The sequence below is a fragment of the Halyomorpha halys genome, unplaced genomic scaffold (genome assembly GCF_000696795.3).
Source record: "Halyomorpha halys isolate HHAL.00 unplaced genomic scaffold, Hhal_1.1 Scaffold1102.1, whole genome shotgun sequence".
Lineage (NCBI taxonomy): Eukaryota > Metazoa > Arthropoda > Insecta > Hemiptera > Pentatomidae > Halyomorpha > Halyomorpha halys.
In genome coordinates this window covers 202,132-226,142 of record NW_027109254.1, presented here as the reverse complement: position 1 = coordinate 226,142, position 24,011 = coordinate 202,132, and the positions used below count along the sequence as shown (strand labels likewise).

At 31.5% G+C, this 24,011-nt stretch overlaps 1 protein-coding gene across 2 annotated transcripts in view; it reads right to left on the bottom strand.

The window, feature by feature from the left end:
* LOC106688305 (ATP-binding cassette sub-family G member 1) overlaps positions 1-13,336 on the bottom strand; it is a 78,301-nt gene extending 64,965 nt beyond the window's left edge. Inside the window, exon 1 of one of the 2 annotated variants that reach the window (XM_014432696.3) lies at positions 13,158-13,336. In XM_014432696.3, the coding sequence (XP_014288182.1) occupies positions 13,158-13,200 (43 nt within the window). In that variant the 5' untranslated portion in view covers positions 13,201-13,336. Of the gene's footprint in view, positions 1-2,111; positions 2,242-13,157 lie in introns of those variants that run through there. The other variant, XM_014432697.3, reaches the window with a different exon arrangement.
* Positions 13,337-24,011: the final 10,675 nt, after the last annotated feature.

The following is a 24,011-nucleotide window of genomic DNA, read 5'->3' as shown; positions in this document are numbered from 1 at the left end:
CCACATTTTTAAAAATTTATCGTTAACTCATATTTTTGCATCTTATTTTCCTTATTATTGGGTTGGTGCTTTTTTAACCTAATTTCAGTAACTTCTATTCTCGAAAAAAAGAAAATGCACTTTACAGATCCGAAATCGGACCATCCGTTCAAGAGTAAATAGAAAAGTAAATTCTGGTGCGTCCCAGGAAGGGTACATTTAGCCTTAACATTGTGGAGCTTGAAGACATCAGTTTCACTGTCTTAGTTCATGCCTTGTTCCTTCTAAAAATGTTTCCCACCGTTTTACTTTCAATTTTTCAGAATGTACAAGAGGTAATTTATTACTTGGACAAGATGATTTTCCGAAAACCGGTTATGGCTTTGAAGGGCAGTTAAAGAATTTGAGCATATCAATAGATTTAAACGAGCTAAATCCTATACGGTAGTGCTTTCAGAGTGGCTGTCGTTTCAGCTGTAAAAACAGGAAATTCTGTATATTTTAAATATGCGGGAAGTGTTTTTGTAAAATAGTACACTAAAAGTTGAATCTGATGTTTTAGATCCATCGATGTAGATGAAAAAACTGCTTTTATATTGGTTCAAAAATGAGGAAACTGTATGTTTGTGATATGGCTTAAAGTTGATTTCGAGCCTTTGTTTCTAGCGAATTTTCGTAAATCCACAATAAATATAGGAAAGGATATGATCTGATGGAATAAGATAAAAATAATTTTAAAAAAATTACTAAAGAAATGACCCTATATGTGCAAAGGGACGAAACGTACCGCTACCTTATATCTGCAACCAAAATTAAAACACAATTGTTCCAAGAAATTTCGAGATACACTACATTAGTATTGGAACGATGTGATGAGAAATAAAAATCTGTTGCAATAAAAATCCACTTTCACTTACTATCAAAATTCTTATTTTAGGGTTTCTCGAGGTGAAAAAAACTTTGATTCTTCCAATAAAACTATAAGTTAACAAATTATATTCATACCTTTATGAATCCGGAAGGATCTCGGATTTTTACTTTTTTTTCTTCTTTTATTATTAATAATATTTTGTATTTATCCACTTTTGTATTATTGGTAACTATGAGAACTGACCTTTTATTTCAAATAAGCAAAATTAAAATTACTTTAGAGAAAGGTTTTTTTTTGTTTTTTTTTATTAAATTCGATATTTAAGCCCTTTTAGACTATTTCAAATACGATAAAAACTATCTGTTCTTAAAGCTCACTTAATTGTACATTAATTTACAGAGCTTAATCAAAATCATTAAAGCAGTTTTTGAGACAACCTTAAAAACGTGTAAAATCGATTAATTAAGGTGGTACTTTCGGTTGGCCGATGTAAAAGAAAAAGTTACTGTAACACATATGCCCTAAATATTTTATTTCAGTTCCGTTCAACTCAACGACGTAATTCCTAACGGTGGTCCTGTTGAGTGTGGGAAATAGGTGTAGGGAAGTGGTTTTAGTGAGTAAAAATCCCACACACGGAAAGGCCTATCCACTTCTCCTTGTTAAAAAAAATTCACACAAACTCATACATATGCACACCATTTTGGGAAACTTAGTTGTTTGGACTGAGGGGACTTCAAAACTTATATTTCCGTCGAATCTTCGAATTTGAAATTGCTCATTTTGAGCCACTAACCCTCAAATTCATTAGGAAAAAAAATTTGTTTACATGCTCACGGAAAAACTAAACACTTTAAAAAAATAATTTTTTTTTAGTCTGGATTGTTTCAGAACATTCACGGGATCTTACTGAAAATTTTTAGCCACCAAAATTAAAAATTTGTCGAGCCACTACCTAAAAAAATCATTTCTTATCTACTGACGGACGGACTAAAAATGTGTTTGAATTGCTTCAAAACATTTACGGGATCTCACTGAACAACAATCCCCTCAAAAAATCCTCAAAAACTGCAACCATATTGCTACGCCGTATTCGAATTAAATGTTAATATTTCCATAGGCATTATGGAATATTTCTTTTGAAAAAAAAAAACAACAGAAATATTGGATATTATGAAAATATTCTTAGATATTAAATTAAAGGACATAATCTAATAATGCTTAAAAAGTAAAATTAAATCTGATAGTTCTTGTATCATACTTTTAGTTTCTCTGAGTTTCTACTATGGAGCTAGTAACTATTCGGATGGTTGGTAGTGCACATGTAGTTAGGCGGTAGAGGAAGTGCAATCAGTCCAGTGAGGAGTTCATGGCTGGGTGGCTTCACTAAACAATCTTTTCGTCAAGGCGATTCCACACTCGGATAAGGCCTTATCTCGCAGCGTAAATTTGATAATGTAACTGCCATTATCATCACGAAACCTTATTTTAATAGTTATCTAACATAATTACCGAGTCTGAAAATCATCTAATGCGCATTAAGGATTTTTGTTTTTTAATTTTAACTAAAAAACATATGTATGAATTTTTTGGTTGAGGTTCATGGGCAAGATGATTTCTGCCCCAATCATCAAAAGGCCTTTCCACATTGAGAGATGAAGAAAAAGAATATAGTTCCCGTTAGTAGTTTTGTTGATTAAAAATAAATAAAGTGTATTGATCATCTCTTCACTCAATACCATTGTTCATTTTAGATTCTCTTTCACATTAAATTGTTTTGTTTTTTTACCTTTGCCACACTAAGTAGGCATTTATGCGATTGTTTACATGTTATTTATAATGCTACCATTGGGTAGTTTCTCTACATGCTTGTACCATACCATTATGATTTCCTCAAATTTACTTGTTGTATTTATGTACAGTAAATATCAATAAATAAATTAATAAAATTAGTTTACATGTTACAACCTCACAAGAGGAGGTTATAACATAAAAAATATTAGAAGACAATTCTTCCTGGCCGACCTGCCCTATTAAAACTCATTTTTTGTCTCACTCTTCATTAAAATAGAATTAGTACATCATACTATATGATACATTTCATGTATTATATATAATTTTACGGAGTACCCTTTGATATCCTTGTGGCATTATAGGCTGTTGATATTAGTCCAGCTAAGGTGCCAGAGTCTAAGGCTACTCCATGTAATTAATGGAACGTGAAGGGATCGTTCCGCTGGAAAAATTAATTTTCTTTTTTTTTTTTTTCATACCCTCCGTTGAAAAATATGAGGAAGAAATAAGTACAAATGATGTTAGTTGATGTGTGCTTAATTAAACCTCCGATTTAGCCACGGTCCTATATCCCTTTTGTAAAATAAACTTAAAACGGGAGAGAATATTAAAATTAGTTAAATTGTGCAACATTGAAAAAAGTAGCTAAAATTGGAAAACGTCTTAAAAACCGCCACTCTCGCCCTCTGCGATAGCCTTATATATCATACCTTTGAAACAAACCCTTATCACGAGTATGTTAATCTCGCAAGAGATCATAAAATAAAAAAAGATACAAAGTAATCCTTCCTGGCCGACCCGCCTCACTAAAACCCTCATAGCGACGCTCCTACATCACTTTTGAAAAATATAGTTAAAACTGGAAGAGGAGATTTAAATTAGCGGAATCAAGCAGCACTAAGAAAGTAACATTGAAAATGGCGTGGAAACTCTCTTTTATTCCAGAGTAAATTGTCTTTTGTTTTAAATTATTTTCAATCTTGTTTTATATTCCTCAAATATGGTTCCCATGTAGGTTAAAATATGTTCTCCATCCATGTTGCATATACGACAAGTCGGTGAGTCTGCTATGCCTATCCGATGGAAGTGTTTTTTTGAAAGTTTTTTGATAAGTTCGTGTCCTGTCATTTGGTGGAAACCAGCAACTCAGCTCTACTAAGATTGCTAGGGATTCGTTCATCCTTATTTATAAGTTTCTCCTATTTTTTTACCTTCTGCTGATTGTTTTTTCTATGTTTGTCTTGTTCTTATTGTATGAGCACATTGTGGATATCTTGCTGACCGGTGTGGTCTTACAGGCTTGATTATCCGAGCTTGAGTATTCAAGCTTCACTGAAATTGTTAATTAAACAGTTATAATGCCATTATCGTTTTTAAATTGCTTTACAAATTGTAATTTTTATGTCCGCTTTTTTTTTTATATCCGCTTTACCCGGAACTACCCACTTTCGCTACGCCTCTGGCCGGATCCCTTCACAATAGTATACAGCATGCTTTATAAACGGGCAAATTTTGCAACTCTATTTTGAATCTCTTATTTAAATCCATTGAGCATAGAAGATTTTTCCTCCGTGATAGGTAACAATTGGCCGGAACATATCGTAGTCGGAAGATGCTTAGTCCAGATTGTTATGCTCTCTGAAAGAGAAACTGAATCTCATCTTATTCTTAATATATTTCGTGTTAACCCAAGTGTGTAGTTGGGTGTTGTAGTAATCTTGTTGAGACAAAAGCAGATTACTGTACATATATACTAATCCTTGGTAATGAGTCACTATATCATACATTCCTTGGATTCATATCACCGTAAAGTGATATTCCGACCTTCAGGATTCAATTAATAAGGAATTATGCCTTCGTAATTACAAAGTACAAATATCATTGCCCTTATTTTCGGACTGGCCTTGATTAGCGACTGACACAGCCGGCTGTCTGCAGTCTGACATGGAACCTTCGTCTTTGTGCGTCGTTTCTCTATTGTATTTACTTTTAGTGAATATGTAATTACATTATTGGTATCATTCCTGATTAGTGATCAATGCATTAAGAACCAAAATGAGCAGATCATTTTCCCGAACTTTAAATCAGTACTGTTGCGGATTTCAAAAAAATGCTACGACAAAATTGAAGGCGTGGTCATCTTGTTCACTAATCCATTTATACACATACACACACACACACACACACACACACACACACACACACACACACACACACACACACACACACATTTATTCTCCAGGAAGCTTTCGCAGAACTAAGTTATATGATCCTTATGAATACCGAAACAAACCAGACGTTCTCATGAGCAGGAAGATCATCTATCATCGATTTGAGGATTGTCAGTGGATGCATGCAACGGATCGCTAATTGGACGGTTTGTGGATCTTACACAAACAGTGATCACCAAAGTATATTGATTACACTGATTAAACTAATTCAAACAAAGTAAACAATCTGAAGGATGCCTCGGACAGAAAACATGACAGAACAAAAATGCAAGAAATTAATTCTTGATTAATTTACTTTAGATTGAATTTCCAAAAAAAAAATATGCAGTGTTTTCATGATGTAGGAGGAAATTAAAAACATTTAAAAAGACTTTTTGGTCAATTTGGAATATGCCCAGAGACAAATAAAGATCAGCATGTTAAAATTCGCATTCAGTCGCCAAAAAAAAATGATAAATTCTTTAAAACTTCCCATATGAAAATACTATAGGACTGAACATATCGTGCTTGTGAACAAGTTGATTATCTTCGCAGGGTATACTTATTGCTGACAAAAGTCATTATTGGAGCTGTTAATTACATATCGATTAGAAAAACAGCGTGCAGGATAATGAGGCTAATATTTTTCATTGGCTGGTGATCATTTTTAAGTATCATTTCAGATAATTGAGGCATTGCATACCAAACTAGCCAATTACATTAGCAAACTTGTATTTTTTGGTACTAGATAAACACGAGGTAAATGGATTTTTTTTCAAAAATACTTAAATAACATATAATCTAACTATTTTTGGTGATGTACAAAACAGTGAACAAAAACACTTCTGACCTCCCGATTTACATTCTCGTATGTATACATTATACGAGAATCAAACAATAGAATTAAGTTGTACTTATATTAATTCCATTGTGCAACACTATTCTATAACAACTATGTATATGACCACCAATATATACCCTTGAATGTTTGCTAATGCATCCAGGTCATTTGATTTCATGGGAAGGCATTACTATGTTCAAATAAGTCATGTACAACCGCATGCTGAAGGAACTGAAGCTGACTGAGGAAACAACCTTAAAATGTCATCAGCAATAACATTGTTTTTATGTTTACTGAGGTTGAGAGAGATGAAGAACATAATTATTCAGGATATACTCGTAGTGTTAACTATATATATACACAAAATAGCTTCTGTTAAAGAACTCTATCATATAGCATTATTTTCTCCTCATTTTGGTTGGAATAACCCATAAAAAATTATTTAATTGTTTTATCAAATTATAAATTGATGTTACACCTTAATAACTCCCAAAAAATGGCTGAGAATTGGAAAACATTTCAGACTACCAACAACCACCTCTCTAGCAAAACCCCTATTTACAACGTTTCCACCCTTTAATTCATTTGGAGGGTCGTATAGGTTTACGGAACTAAAAATCATGATAAAACGTCGGGAAATAACGAAACTGAAATTGAAATTCGTCCCAATTTTTATGATCACAGTCTTCATTTAACTCCAAGGAGTCCGTTGGATGGAGTTTCCTAAATGTATTTATGTTTAACATACAATTCCGAAACCCCATATTAGAATTATAATCCCAAAATAATTTATATTTAGCCCCGGGGTAAGGTGCTTGGCTACTAACTCGAAGGACCCGAGTTCGAATCCGCCTGGGCAGAAAAATGTTTTTTTTTTACAGTGTAACCGTGAGTCAACTCCTGTGGGTTCTTGGAGCCCTCCTGGGGTCCACCCAGCCTCTTCAAATGGGTAAAAACTGGGCGGTTGAGCGTGATTCTGACCAAATCCCCTCCTTGCACAAATGTTAGTCTAGTAACAGTACTTCCTGGCCCTTCATTGGTTGTAGTGGTACAGATTTAATTTAAGATTTACATAATTTATATTATTAGAACGAGGACTTATGAATCGGATAAAAAATGTACCCACCCCTCTCTTTCGACGACCCTCGACACAAATGGCAAAAGTTTATTATTTTCGTCGAAAATATGAGAAAAATAGTTAATCCTGAAGCAGAAAGATATATGCTGTATTTCATAAAGTGATTTACCACCTAAAACACAGGATAATCTTTACAACCGGAACTATGTTTGTTCAGTCTCATTCCTTGCACCAATTTACTCAGAACAGAGTCAAAGTGACAATAAATTTGTTTAAATAATAACATTGCTACAGCATCAATTCGGTAAATTATTATTTGTATTTAAATTAACAATTCTAAATAAAAATAATATTTCTATAATAGGATTTTAAAATACTCCAAAAAATCATGGTTTTGGTAATATGTAATTACAAAAGTTTTACTTTTCATTTTTTTTTTTTTGTAATTTATGTTCTTCAAATATATTCCGCTAATATGTATCAAAAATAACTTTCCAGTGGGTATATTAAATAATAACATCGCCAAAGCATTAATTTGAAACGGCATAATCTTGGGAACTGATTGCATAAAATTTGTTACTAATTCTAGACAACAAGCAAGCCAATCAGACTAAACCACCGTAGGCTGTTCTCAGAACCACCACTTGTCTAGAAAATTGAATTGCCTCGAATCATAATTTTATCGATATCGGAGGCTACTTATTTACTTATAATTCGTATTTTTTAGGAGCTCTATACTAAAACTATAATTTTATGAAATAAATTTGAATTTCGAAGTATTTAATAAATGCTACAATAAAAATACATTAAAATCTTTAAACTAAATTTATGGAACCGCCCTATTACAACAGATTTGGGAAACGTACTTCAAACTATATGGTACCATATATTTTCACTTTACAAAAACTAATAAATGTCTAACAACTGTTTACAGAACTAATAATAATCACAAAGAAAACTAAAATAGAAATATTTGACCGAGTACTGCTATGTATCGAGGCATTACCAATTATTAATATTATATGGGTCTTTGCCATATGTCTTGTCATACCTGTGCCGGGTCATATTTGCCAGTCAACAAAGGGCACTTCACAGGTGGTTAATGGACAGTTGAAAGGGTCCTGAGTAAATCTATTAAAAGCAGGTTATGGCTGCTGGCTTTATCGGTGGTCAGGTTAATTATAAACAACATTTGCACCAAACACCTTCCTAAATCTACGGTGGTACAAGAGGTGTCTTGTAATGTATTTTTCTTTCGCGTGGCTGATGGTAGCCAATGGGAAAATGAGATTCCCAAAAGGCGACGGCCCTTTTTGAAACAAGTGGGGCAGAAGTAAAGAGAAGTGATTCAGGAGAGAAGCAGAAGAAACAGAGAAGGAAGAGGACAGAAGAAAGGGCAAGATGCACTTCGGACGAGACGAAGGCCGAAGAACGACTATGCGACCTGGGCCCTGTTTCATAATAAAGTACAAACTAATACTATTAATCTTGTAGATCTGTCTTAATATAATTACACTAGCTTTTACAATAGTAACTTGTACTTTAGTACTTTTAACTCCTGTAATATCACTAATAGTCCTCCCTATTATGAAAAAATAAGTATTAGGGTAATCAACACTTTGTTTCTAGACTTGTCTTTTGAATTAATACTATTAGCTTTCATTATGAAACAGGGCCCTGGAAGCCATCCTTATGAACAAGATGACACTCACGTTACTACACGCACAACCCAAATCAGGCAACAGCACTCATTCCAAGATATATTAGGTAATAATGTAATAATCTATATTTTATGGCAAACCAATTATCTGAATCATTTTAATAACATCATTGTAAATAAATACTTAGTCCCTTTATGTAGTCTATTTACTATTATATTACACAATACCACCCCTTATTATATTATATGATTAATGGTAACATTTGAAAAATAAAAAGGTATTTAATTGGTAACTGGTAAACAAACAACAGGCCTTTGGCCCTAAAAGAATCCCATCATAATAATAGTTTTGCAGTACTCAATATAAATTAAATAATTAACTTATTTTGAATAATTGCCTTCAGCGATTATCTTAGCATCCCGACTAAATCTCGATACAGTACATTTTATGTACGAGGCAGTAAGTTTATTCAATTATTTTTATTTTATTATAGTATTTGTTTGATCGAATTATTAGTTTTATAGCTAGAATTTAATTCATATTGTTCCAGCTTATAAATTGTAATTGCTTCTACAGTTCCTTAATAATAAAAAATGTAACTAACTCAAATTTTAATTATGTTTTTCATTTATGTATGTTGTTTTGGCACCGAGCGATATATGTTGTCCATGGACCATATTGGATATATTTTTCTAAATAATTAATAAAAAAATTGTTTTTAACTTATTAGAGAATGGTGAAACTAGCCTTAAGTGACGGCATACAAGATTAAAATGTTAAATAAATTTATAATTTTTAGTTAATTTTGCTACTCCATATTTTATTGTACAAAAAATTATAAATATAGCTTAGAAATAGATATAGAAACATTAGAAATTTAGCCTTCAGATTTCCAATACAATTATCTTTCAAAATACAAAGATAATAACATATAAAGTAATAATGAAATTATTTAGAATTACATTGCGAATATTGAAGAATTTAAATAGAACGGCAGTTGTGTAGTTTATTTAATCTAATTTATTTATTTAATCTAGGATGGTTCATGATTAGGAAAATATAAGTTTAAACAGTGTGGTCAAAAAGTGCAAAAGACTAATTGACGTTTTTTATTATATTTTAAATAAACATTCTTCAAAAACTGCAGTTTTTTAGCTGTTGAATCCACTTCTCCATAAAGAAAAAATAAAATCAGAATGTGGTTTCAAGTTCAGGCCTTCTTAAGCTTCCCACTCATGACCTCGCTAAACTTGTTCCTCTTAATCAATCACACGATAGAAAATTTAAAATGCCTTAAAATAAAGTATTATTAGTATTTTTTAAAATCTGAGGACATCGATTAATTAACAAAGCAGTCGGTAGCAACAATGAAATTTAAAGTTATTAATTTTTTTCTTTTATTCCAAAAGAATATCTTTTTATTTTCTCGTTTTTTTTAAAATTAAAATTTGAAAATATATAGGAGCGGGATTTTTTTAAAAATTATCCAGGACTATATGTAATATAAATAATAAAGTTAGACAAGAGCAAATGACTTGAAGGACACCGGTATGGTGAAGAATGTAGGAGGAATGAAAGAATCAACAGTTACTCCATTATAGCTGAAATTCAAGAAATTGATGTTTACATAAAGAAATGTTATGTAGAAAAAAAACTTAGATTTATTATTAAAATGTTTTAACGTATGTATTTTTATTTTTTAATCCATTTAGTTATTGCGATTTATAATTGTAAAACTAGTTGTTTTTTTTATCCAGAAATAAATCATTTTTTTTGGGATTATTCTAAGTAAAAATCAATATAAAAAACTACTGGCAATTAATTATTTTTGATAATGATATTGTACCATCTATAAATTTTACTTCCACTTACCTACGTATTGAAATAACAAGGGATGAAGTGCTGTCAATGCGAAGAATGGAGCAATTGCTGTTTTGGAAAAGTAAACTCTGAGTGATGAACAAACCCTACCAGATTTCTTATTTATTCAAGTTAATCTTTATACTCTATTACGTAAATTTTTATAATCTCTTTGTAGTCCACGAAGGCGGTATGTTGTTTTTACGAAGTGAATGAAGAAAAGAATCTTCAATTAAATTTTTGCTAATTTAGCGTTATCGTGGAATCAGGAAAACCCAGGACTAATGTCTTCGGGATCTGCGCTGAGGTCCAGCGAGCAACTTAATGAAAAGAGAGATTATAGGAGTGGAACTAAAGTGGCTTGATTTTGTGGAATTTATCATTATTTTTTATTTGTAGAATTACCTTTCTGGGTATAATAAATGATTCAAAAAGGGCGATTGATACAAGAGTTTGATGTTTGAGAAAATACAGCATTGCTGTTTTGTCACCGAAGAGTTGAAGACATTATAAGGATGCTAAGAGATACCAGTGGTGTAAGAGAAATAAAATAATGGAAGAATAGCATAAAAAAGATAATTACTTTTCCATAATTACTTTTTCCATGTAAACGAAACCGCAGAGCAGAATTTTATCAGAGTATTTCCTCTTGCTCCTACCAACCCTTCATGATCACTCGAATAATATTGATTCTTCTTCATAAATATAATTTGCTTTCCATCGAATTGTCTATTAATAAAATACATTTTATTGAGGATTATTTAGTTAGTGTTTCGTACATTGTTTTATTATAACAATATTTATAACAAGGTAAGGTGTAGTGAGAATCTATCTTTCTTCTTTAATTATTTTTTTTTTTAAAACCAATCATAAATTAACTATAAGCCATCTCCATATGCAGGTACATTATCATAGTTGCCTTCTAACCTAATTATTATATTACAATGGGATATTTCCCTACTTGTTCAAAATAAAATTCTAGTGGCCAACATTGTCTAAAATATAAAGTTTACATTAAAACCCTTATGAAAGTAAGGAGAGTTCATATCTATCTTCAATTCCAAATGAACTCTTCTTGAACGAACTTATATGCTGTATGTTACGGTTTTTAAGCTGTGTAGGATACTTATTTAATTTTATTAATGATCAAATGTACTTCTGATGCAGCAATATTACCATTGGAGCATAAACGATGCAATGGTTTAAGTAATAATTTAATTTACGAAATAAACTATGTAATAAAAAAAATTGAAACATACAATGTTATTCCAACCTCAGATACAAAATCAAATTTATTGGGTGAGTACTAAATTTTCAATTTAAAAAAATGGAATAATAATCATCTAAATATTTGGGAGCAAAAAATTCCAATTTCCCAAGTTCCAGATATTTAAAAATACTTCTCTAAAACCAAAAGAACGGTAATAAATCATAAGATAATTTGCATGATAGGGGAATCAGCTAGAACAATAGATAAATGAACTATAATAAGAAACAAAAAAATAGTTTCTATTTAATATTAGTTTTTATTTTTCGTTAGTGATTTTAAAACATATAAGCAATTTAAGAGCAATAAATTTTTCAGTTTATGTCAATAATATCACTATCAATCAAGTAATAAATTTCTATCTTCCCACTTTGTCCAGTGCAGGAATTAATCTATTAATCTGACCATTAAACCATTATAATCCCTTTCTTCTTATTTACTTTCTTCCTGGTTAAGAAAGGGAAATTGCCCCAATAAACGACAACAATTTCATATTTCATTCAATCCAACATAAATAAAATATATTAAAATTATAATAAAAAAAATATATTACGATGTGAGAACAGATATAAACGCATATTGCCTATCTATATATTCAAAGATTTTTGGTTTACCTACCTATTTTTTTAATAATTTTATTTTTTCAATTTTTTATAATCAGAATACAAATTTTGCGGTAGTATTCGCTCAGATGTATATAATGTTTAGTTAAATGTTAATAATATAAAAAATAATATTTTTAACCATTATTTCAAAAATATTAAGACGGATATGAGTTTTTACCTCAGAAGTATTTTTCACGAAAGATTTCGCGTTCTTCACGATAAGTATTCCTAACGTTTAGATAATAACAGTTGTTTATGTGAATAAGGCTCTTGTGAAATAGATAAAAACAACACACTGACAATTTTCGATTGTTTTGACACTTAATGGTGTTTGTTTTCTAAGATTTCAAACACTTGTTTTTTATCTTAGCATAAGAAGTTTAATTCGGTGTAAAGTTCAATATTTCACGCAAAGATTGTAGATTAAGTTACTGACACAAAGTTAGTTAATTTTTAAGTTTATAATCATACAAAATTTTAAGACTACTTCCTAATTTTTACCAGTTGAACCAGAACTAATTATTTACTAAAAAATAGATAAGTGCTCTATAGATAAGGTTATATGTTTTAACTTGATCTTAAATGATTTATAATATTTATTTGTTGTTATTTCTTGAGGGAATGATTCTCTATTATACATTTCTAAATTTTGCCGTCTTGGGTTTGATTGCATCTTAAAGAGGTTTTCAATTCTTCCAGATGATGTCACATTATATTTTCACTCATAATCATGTTGAAAACAAACGATATTCTCTTATTCAATATGAAATGAAGGTTCCTCAAAGAACTTACTGAAAAAAATACTGAATGTGTTGTACGATCGATTATCATTAAGTAATAATTTTTAAAACTGCGTTTTTTCTTGTTTCGTTTTTAATTTTTTTTTTTTTTTTACTGTTTAATGATATCTAATTTAGTAACATGTATGTTTCACTTACAAATATATTGATACAGGGCCCATAAAGATAAATAATGTAGGAGTGAGACTCACCGTTCTGCGATGTGCAGGACAGACCCTCGAACCACACATCCATCGCCTGCTGAAAACAAACTGATCCCCTCTAGATGCTGGCGGGACTAGGAGGTGAAGGGGAGGCAATCCGTCAGATGGTAGGGACCTGCTGTCATCCTGGCTGCTTAAAACAGTCGGAAGATTGAAGAACAGGGATTGAAAAGAAGAAATAATGTTTAAAAAATAGCAACTGACTACTTCAATGTAATTGATTGAAAAATGATAAGTTATCTGTAATGAATCTGTAAGATACACAATTATTTTAAATTCTTTTTACAATAGATAACAGCAAAAATATGGTAGAATATTTATCAAATCAATTTTAAATTATCAGAATACTTGAAGAGAGATATTTACATTTTTAAAAAATAGTTAATTCCTGGAATAAAAAAAAAACAACAAATAAAAACAGCAAAATAAACTGTAAAACGTTTTCATTATTTGCGTACTTTCATATATTTTCTTCAAGTTTTATTTGAATTTAAATTCATTATTAGTGCAAAAATAATTCTTTTATACGATTTTGTGATAAATCTATATATATTGTGAACAAATTTATTTTTATTTATTTAACGTAATTATGACAGGCTAAACTTCTTCTATTTAAAGATTTTATTTTATTAAAGATATTAATTCTAGCCCTGAGAACTGATTAAAGTTCAAGGTTAAAGGAATCAAGGCTTAGAAATTTGCACCAGGGATATTACAATCTAACACAAATCCCCTGATTTCTTGCTCACGATATGCTATCAGATTATTATAACCAAAAACTGACAGAGATCTGCACTACAGAATCAGAATTAGGTCAGTTACCTGTCGATAAAATTCACTCTCTCCCCCAGATGTCAGAAATGATAACGCAGGAAAAAAAAAAAAGAATTTTGGAAATGTGCCACCGCTCTCTATTGCACAGCTATGAAGTGTATCATGGTTGACTACATTGCTAAGGTTGTCGCTAAATTCTGAGTAACATTTTCCACGAGAATATTCAGTTCATTTGTGAATTATTGGGCCTGAAGTCAGTTCTCATCAAGACATTGTCGAATTAGATATTTTTGTTAAATTTTTACAGGAAAAATTCAGGAATATTACGTCATTACATCAGAGGATATCACTGGGATGGCAATGATGATTCCCAAATTGATATACATCTTCAGAGACACCATGAAAGTCTACCAAATTGTGTACTACCAAATCGAATCTTCTGATGGGAAAACTATCCTACAAATGAACAAGTTTATTTGTTTTAACCTCTTTACATTTTGCAAAAAGTTCTCGATTGGACTCTTGGTGCTGAACTTTTGAAATTTCTCCGACCAGTAATTCTCGAGAATTACCTGAATTCCTCTTGTAATCCAGAATATTGGAACTTGGAATCGTGGAAATAAATGATCATACATATTCTCCCACCAACTTATCAAGTGAAGGTGATGTTACTGGAGGGTCCCATCCACAAACTTGCATGAAAGGGGAAACTTCAGCATCTTTCCAACATGCTCTTTCAAGATGGCTCTTATGTAGTAGAAAAACTGAAGGAATTCGTAGCCAAAAGAAGAACCCAAAAAGAATTCCGTTACATATAATTATTTTATTACTTGCTACATCCTCTGATTTTATATCTAGTTTTTAACGTGATTTTATGGCTGTTGAAATTCAAATAGTTAATTATCCATGAGTTCCTTTATGATTATTCCTACTCGAATTCATCTTAAGTTAATGATGTACAATATCGAGTCTAAACAATCAAAATTGTTGAAAGTCAAATAACTTTTAAAACTGCTTTAGGGGTTCTTGGGGGTTGAGTGATGTGATGTTCATTGTGATTTTGTTTGTGATGTGATAAGATAAGGTTGATTTTTGTTTATTTTAATGAATTTACCTAATTCAGTTGGTCTCTCACAATAGTAATTACATAGATTATGCTTTATCTCTTATACTACTAACTTTGATGAACAGATTTTTTATATGAATGATAGTAGCATTATTAGAAGGAATCCACGGGAAATAAATGGTTGAAGAAGCTGAATTACAATTGGTGGATTCAGAAACGTTAATTTCGTACATAAGAAGAAATGGGTTAATCACACCTATTTGTTTCATTCATGTGAAAAAATACAAATTGATAATTTATTCCGCTTCGTTTTAGTGAAAAACATGGAAAAGAGATTGAAGCAAACAATGGCTGCACAATCATAATCGAATGAGTGATTTGAGAAACACCTCATCTCCGAAGAAAATAGACTTTCTGTAAACTCCAAAGAATTAGCCTAAGACATTAATATAAACGTCATTCAAATTTTTTGTATTTTAATGAAAGCAAGTAAGGTTCTTCTACGCGTTTAAAAAGTTAAAAATAACTATAAACCTCATTAAATATTTGTTGTTTCTTAAGTAACTGAAATAAAGTGCATATAGAAGGCATAAACAAATGGTAAGGAAGATAATTATAAGAAAAAGCGAATGAGTTAAAAAATATATATTTGATTTGCATGTAATGTTAAAATGCTACCGACAATTTGCTTGTATTATTTTCCTGCACTTGTTTATTTTCTTTCAACCCGATAATTGGCCAGTCTTGAGTAACAGAATAAAGTTCATCAACCATATCTTTAGGAATATATATATATTTATTTATTGCTATTTACAACTGTACATTATAATACATTCAGTAAATCTGATCTAAGTTATATTGGAGTGTTACAGGCGTGTAGAGAAACTACCCATTGGTAGCACTCTAATGACGTTTTATATTAGCTGGTCTCGTGGCCATCTTCTTTTCAGGCGCCTCGGAGGATTGTCAGGAATGGAAGAGGATGCAAGATTAGAAACTAGGGGGTTTGAGTGGTTAGAGAGTTTATAATGGAAGGAGTGATATCTGGTTCGGGCTAGATCGGTTACATAGGGAACATTAAGGTCTTTATGTATGATTTTATTTGGACAAAGTAAGGAGCATTGAGGATTTTACGAAGGATTTTGGATTGTAAGGATTGAATACGAGAGGAATTCAAAGGTTTAGTGGAGCCCCAAAGCTCAACTCCCTATGTCCAGATTGGTCTTATTACAGTCATGTAGATCAGTCTTTTGTAATGTGTTAGAAGTTTAGACCGTTTGTCTAGTTAGTGCTGTAATAGTCGAAATCGGCGTGCAGTTGCTGGTGTGAGGATTCCAGGTTAATCGTTTATCCAAATGTAGTCCAAGGTAGCGGATCTGTTCGACAGGGATAAGAGTAACATCATTAAATGAAACTGTAGGGCAGTCAGTAGGTTTACGACGAAGGGTAAAGGTGATTTGATGGGATTTGTTGGAATTTATGTTAATCCTCCAATTACGACACCGATCTTCGATGGCTGTAATATGGGATTGGAGATTTTGGGATACAATTAATGGGTTATTATTAACAGCGAGCACACATGTGTTATCGGCATACGTGGTGAGGATAGTGTTAGGATTGGTTGGAATGTGAGCTGTATAGACGGTGTAGAGGATGGGACCAAGGATACTACCTTGAGGAACACCAGCGGACTGTGAATGGAGCGATGAATAGGAACCATTGTGGTTTACTTGGAAAAATCTATCAACGAGAAAGAAACGAATGATGAGAAAGTATATAGGAGGTAGGAATTTACGTAGTTCGTAAAGCAGTCCCGGGTGCCAGACTCGATCAAAAGCCCTTTAGGAATATAGCCTTTTTTTTTTTTTTGGATAGGTGATTTTTTTTTATGTTAGCTGGTACATAATTATATTAGTAAGCATAGACTTTAGAAAGTCCCTGAGTCAAATTTTAGTTCAAAAAGTTCATTAAATTAAAAAAAAAAATAAAATCTGTACTGCTACAACCCTATATCTATATATATTTATCAAATTTCTATATTAATAAAAAGTTTATAATAAATTAAATATTAAGTTTCAGGGAATATAGAATAAGGAATTTTCAGCTTGATTTGTCATATTATTTTTTCTCCCACAGGCGGCAACTGGTGGATGAAACTGTCTATAATGAAATATATTGATATGCATGTAACATGGTTTATTACTGAAATGTGATCAGAGAGAACAAATGAAATATAATTTAAACATTACAAACATCTGATAATGTGTGATGTTGATGCGCTAATTGGAAAGTGCTTAGGTATGATTAGTGCTTATGAGTTGTAAACATGTTTTCCCCTATTTGAGTTGCGTAGCTTTGCATCACTTCCTGATACAGTAGTAATGTATTCTTGCAGATTCGATGTGCAATACTTGCATAAGGAATAAGTCTTCCCTTACTCAAATTGAAGTAATTTTCCGAACAGTAGACTCCTTATTCATTGTTTTTTGATAACTCTGATCAACAGAAACCATCTCTAAATTGATACATGTGGTATTCATGGAAGGGTCAGGGTGCAATATATTTCCATAAGTCCCAAAACACGATTTTTGTGGGTTTGAGGATGTACATATCACAGGGATTTTTAATATGTGTATACACGATTTCTCCAATACATTTTGACATCTCAAAAGCCCTTCATATTGAGTTAAGGAGTTGAAAAATTAAAGCAGTTCGAGGGAATAGAGGCGTCGCCTTAACAACCTTGTGTCTGCAGTGGCAGTGGTTCGATTCTTGTACTTGGTTTGTTCAGTATTTCAGGTATTCCCCGGAGTAAAAATTGGGGGATATTACCCAAATTAATTATTGTACTGGTTAGCTGGTTCAAATTAAGGTATTACTGATAATTTACTGGTATTGATGGAGTGGACTGTATTTAAATAACTTGATATAATATGGTTTTAAAATTAAATAACCTCTATTCTCATTAAAGTTTTCTGACACAATTTGTTGTAAGGTTTGAGCAAAATAGTTACAATATATGTTAGTTGGTTAGTTGTAAATCTGGGTTTATTACATTAATTGAAGAAGATTACAGTTTACTTGGTGGATTCTATGGAGCTTGAAGGTTGGTTCTAATGTGCATGTGATTCTGGAAGTAGGGTTCTCTCTTCTCATCCTCCTGCCGCCGCCGCCTCCTTCGCCTGAGTCGAAGGATTTACTCCCTCATCATTATGAGAAGAGACCTTATTGAAGAGTTCTGAACTCTTCTTTACTGGTACAGGCCACGATGGCTTCTTTTCTGGTACTCACTCACTATGTTTTGGGGACCAAGATGGCTGCCCAGGCTTGTTACTGCATATCTTTGCCACTAGATGGCATCATGAATTTCCTTTCAGAAGTGAGGGGGGGGCCTTACTTAAACATGGTTTCTAGGATAAATACTGGAATGTCAGAAAACAAAACACAAACAAAAGAAAAGAGAAGTATAGTACATCTAAGATGGGTTTGCCTGTAGGTAAAGGAAGGGGAAGGCTGCCAAGTGCCAAACGTTCTCCCACCGACCCTCATTCTTCTGTCGTCTCTCCACTCGTTCGACTAAACTTCCTCTCCTGGAAGTTATATAATATTAAAAATCTAAAAAATAGTTTTGATAATAAAAATTGTAATAATAAAAACAAACATGATAAACAACGTTAGTTAATAAAAACGTTTTATTTTAGACTTTGTTTCCGGTAGACGCTTGTTATGGATTTTTTTTTCCACAAACATGTGGAGAATCTCATGATTGAACTCACTGATAGAACTCCAATAACATTTCTTGAGGCCATCTTCTTTTCAAATGCCTAGGAGGATTATTAGGTAATGAAGGAGAAGCCGGGTTAGAAAAAAGTGGATATGGGTGGTTGTGAAGTTTATTATGGACCTAACGGTATCTGGTTCTGGCCAAATCGTTATGGATGTAATTAGGGAAAGTAGAACCTAGCGAGGGGACTGCACGAGTTCCCTTTGCTATAGGAAAACTCATCACAGGTTCAGTTCTTTGAGCTTAACATAAACAATTAAATCACTTTTCATTTGTTTCACAAGTAAAAATGAGAAATAAAATACAACCTTAGCGGTGAAAATCTGCTGCTCGCATTTAAAACAATCAATTTACACTTTTATTTTCAATTCTAATTGAAAAATCGAAATTTTAATAACGAAATAAAACTTTGAAACTAGCAACTTTTATTATAACTATTTATTATTTTTAGTATACACGTAATTAAAATGAAATTTAGGTCAAAACGTCTGGACAATTAATAGTTTTTGTTTATTTGCTGACCGCATCTCCAACCATCTTCTCCACATATTAAAATTAAATAATAAACATTTACTCAATGATCATAAAGTGTATACAAGTGAACATGTGGAATGTGAAATATGAAAACATTCAGTGAGGATTTCTGTTTGATACATTAGTTGGAGGATGTATAATGTAATATTTAATACACCGACTTTTTTGAGTTATGTGTCATAAATATTATACATAATGTTTTTATTGACTTTGAATTTATCTATTTATTTTAAGTTATTTTTAATAATAAGAAATAGGATAAAATTACACCATATTCTGTTTTACTCCAAAATACTCATGCATCAAACGCAATTGTTTGTTATACCATAAATCCTGACATTCTAACAAGGTAAATTATAAAATTATATTAATCAAAAAAGAAATAGCACAACAATGTATCGTTAAAGCAGGTCGTTATATTAATTAATTTTATCAATTTTTAAATAGAAATATAAATACTGAAGGTTAGTAAGAGGTCCAGTATATAATTGACGGATCCTTGACTTCAATTCATTTTTTATTTATTTTAATTGTGGGAAAGTTTATTTTCATTTAGTTTGAATAGGATTCACGCCAACCTAAAGGATTATTACTATATGCCAGAGAATTTAATAAAAGAACAATAGAATATTTGAAAAATAATAAATAAAAGGACTACGAGGTAACTTTACACTTACAAATTTAAAATAATTGAGAATTTTTAAATACAAGGAGTTTCTGAACAATACAGCTCGGATGTGAGGAATAGAGTAAGAATGGTAATTATATTATAGTTGATACTGTGTCAAAGGATAGTCACGCTGGTCGTTAACCAAAATAATAGTTCAACGTTCTCAACGGTAATTTTCGTCTTGTACTGACCTTTTGTCAGTACAGTCAAAACTCCATAATTAGTACAAGACCCAAGAGGAGAAAAAAGGCAGTTATTTCACCCCAATTTTTGATTACTTAATTAAAAACTAGGTATAGTTACTAGTCAAAATTGATGAGTCTGCCAAGTATAGGTAGGGGGAATAAAAAATGGCGGCTGTTTCAAAACCTTAAAAAAACATTCATTTTTATTCGGAGCTCTATATCTTAAAAACTACCAACTACACTATAAAATCTAAAAGTACATTATTTAAAGAAGAGTAAATTTGCTAAAATATGAGTCATAATAGAGCTATTTACGTCAATATTTCTCGAGAAATAGCTTTTTAAAAAGCAACAATTCATAAAATGTTGTGTGGAACGTACTGAAAGATCAGTAGTTAGTGAATTTATTTTGAAAAATCTATATCTAAAAACCATTTGACTATATATAGTAACCAATAAAGTAATAAAAAATTGGAGTGAAATAACTGACTTTTTTTCCACTGGACTCTTGTAATATACTTTTGATTTGATTAAGTGAATGCATTTGATTGAAAAGAATAATTCGAGAAAATATATTATCAGATAACAACCAATAATTGTTCGATCTATTAATAATTATAAGTATTAAAAAGTCTCTTCATTATACATAATATAACTTCATTATAAATTCTTCAAAGTAATTATACCTTCCTTTATTAATAATTGTGTTTACTTCGCTGCGGATAAAAACCAGATCCTATTGGCAATTATGAATTATTATTTATTCATTCCCGCTTGCATGTTAACTTGTAACGACCTTGCAAATATTTTTATTTATATCTCATAAATAAATTTTCATATATTATATAAATGATAATTTTCATAGTTGACTGGCAGACATATTTCTATTTATACAATTTTCATTTTGTTTTTATTATTAATTTTCAAATATTAAAACTAGTTATTTTTCTTTCATTTCCTCAACAAATTGTAAAGAACAACTTGTTGAATAGTATCCAGTGTTTTTCTGTTGCAAATGTCAACAACTATATCAGAGTATCAAGAGAGGAATCATCTGGCTTGACATAGTGTTCTTTTCAATGTTTTCTTTATTTAGATTCTTCTTTATATAAAAGAAATCTCAAAATTTCATTTATTAGGGAGAACAAGGACTTGAGGGTTTTAGAGTTATCTCATTGAATTCTATCCCAGAGGAGCTTTTCATGTCAATTTTTTCAAGACTATGTAGTATTGTGAAATTTGTTTCTGGATTATGTAAAGTGTTACCGTATATTTAAAAAGACATTAATCCGCCATTTTAATTACAAAAGCCCCGCCTATACGTCGTCCGTAACATTGGTACTTAAGTTTAGTCAGTATTTTTATTTTATTGACGACTTTCTACGTCACTCTGAAGGCAAAAGATTTGTTCTTCTTAAACAGTCAATAAACTTTTTTTTTCTTGCAGTAAAGTCCAATTTTTCATCCTGCGATATTTCTCGAAGGAGACCCATGATTACACTTATGGCAGAAACTCTAGCACTCTAGCTATCTATCTAGCCTTAAAAAGATTTGCATAGGTTACTGCCTAATCAGTTCACACTAATTTGTTTTAAACGGTTGAATTTTTTGCAGTAGAAGAAAAAACACAAACAATTGTTCATGTGTGTTTAAAAATTCTAAATCATGAACTGAGACATTACTTCCACGCTTAAGTGCTGTGTTTGTTCTTATGATAAAGTAACCTTGATAGTTTGTTTTTGTTTTTTTCCGCTCCTTTAAACTTACAAGCATAATCATATAATTGGAACACAATCATTGTTGTATCTATTTTTACTTCATCCAAAGAATAAAAAATGAGCTCTACTATACCTTACCCAATTTTATTGCAGCATTATATTTTTGACAATAATAATGTTCTGTATTGTTGGATGGATAAGCTCTTTGATTTCGATTATTACAGCACAAACCTACATACTTCAAACGGTCCAAACTTCCAATCCATTAAAAAAGACTGATCTACATGACAATAATAAGGTCTACCTGGATTTACGGAATTGAAGTTTGGTACTCCACTAAACCTTCGAATTGATCTCGTATCCAATACAATCCAAAATCCTCAATGCTCCTTACTTTGTCACGAATAAAATTATCCATAATTCCCTTAATGTTCCATATGTAACCGATCTAGCCCGAATCAGACATCAGTTATAAACGCTTTAACCACCTAAACCCACTTGTATCTAACCTTGCTTCCTCTTCCAATCCTGACAGTCCTCTGAGGCGCGTGAAAAGAAGATGGCTTCGAGACCTTCTATGTAGAAATATTATTAGAGTGCTCCAATGGGTAGTTTCTCTTCATGCCTGTATCATATCATTGTAATCTTACATTAAATTTACTTGATATATTTTTATGTAAATACACTTGTCAATGAAATATAAATTTAATTTGTTATTATTGACATTAGTTTAGAATTTTAGTCACTATTTGCGCGAATATTTTATCACAATTATCGTAGCTTAAAGTAGAATTTTTGGTAAATCTCAGCTAAGCTTAGCACCTACCCCCATTCTCTCCGCGGGGAAGACCATGGGTTTCAACTTATTTTCGTGGTCAACAACCTAAAGATACGAAACAGCAATTCAATGGGTTAACCTTGAACCTTTTTGAATCTCTAGTGGAGCACCTCTACCCATAATTATCTCACCTAAATGGTTAGAAATTACCTGAAATACGATTCATATTTAGATTCTAAGAGAAAAATAAATTGCAATATAATAAATGTGTATGATTGCTGGTTAGACTCACGGAAGGTGCATGCTGATTTTTTATAAAGGCAAGAGGTATAATTTTGATCCAATTAGTTAGCCACAACTCGAGCGTCCTTCCACTAAGCCTTCTCCTGCTGCTTCCACCCAAATTCCTTCTCAATTACCGTTTCCTTCTCACCAATTACCTTCTATACAGTCCTAGTGTCCTTCAATTTTTAATTGAACTGTTATTGTTATCATTAATTAAGAATTTTTTTTTTGTGACCATCAAGTTGTTATGTCGTCTGCACAATATATGTATATGTATCTAAAATACTCTATAGCTCCCAAAAAAAAAAAAAAAAAAAAAAAAAAAAAAAAAAAAAAAAAAAAGAAGACAATTCATCTAGATTTTTTCCTAAATAACTAATACATAAGTATACATAAAATACTTACTTTTAATAATTGAAGCTCGTCACATATTTTGATTTTCTTTATCTTCTGGAAGTACTTTTTAAGCATACTATTTTGAAATGATTCTTTTTTTTTTATATAATTTATTTATTGATATTTACAACTGTATACATATATAGACATCAAGTAAATTTGCTGTAAGTGATATTATGACATGATACAAACATGTGGAGAACCTACCCATTGATAGAACTCCAAAAACACTTATAAAGTAGAAGATCTCGAGGCCATCTTCTTTTCAGACGCCTAGGAGGATTATTAAGTAGTGAAGGAGAAGCCAGAATAGAAACGAGTTGGTTTGGGTGGTTGGGAAGTTTATTATGGAAGGATTGGTATCTAGTTCTGGCCAAATCGGCAACATAGGGGACGTTGAGGTCCTGATGGATGATTTGATTTGTGGCAAAGTAAGGAGCATTAAGGATTTTACGAAGGATTTTGGACTGTAAGGATTGGATTCGAGAGGAATTAGATGGTTTAGTGGAGCCCCATAGCTCAATTCCGTATAAATGATTCTTAAAGCTTAAACATAGATTTTGACAAACGCGTTAACATAGGGACTCCATACAGTAGTAAGGTCTCCTTCCGTCTCATCCGGAATTATTAGCTATAGCTATGTCTTCTCCAA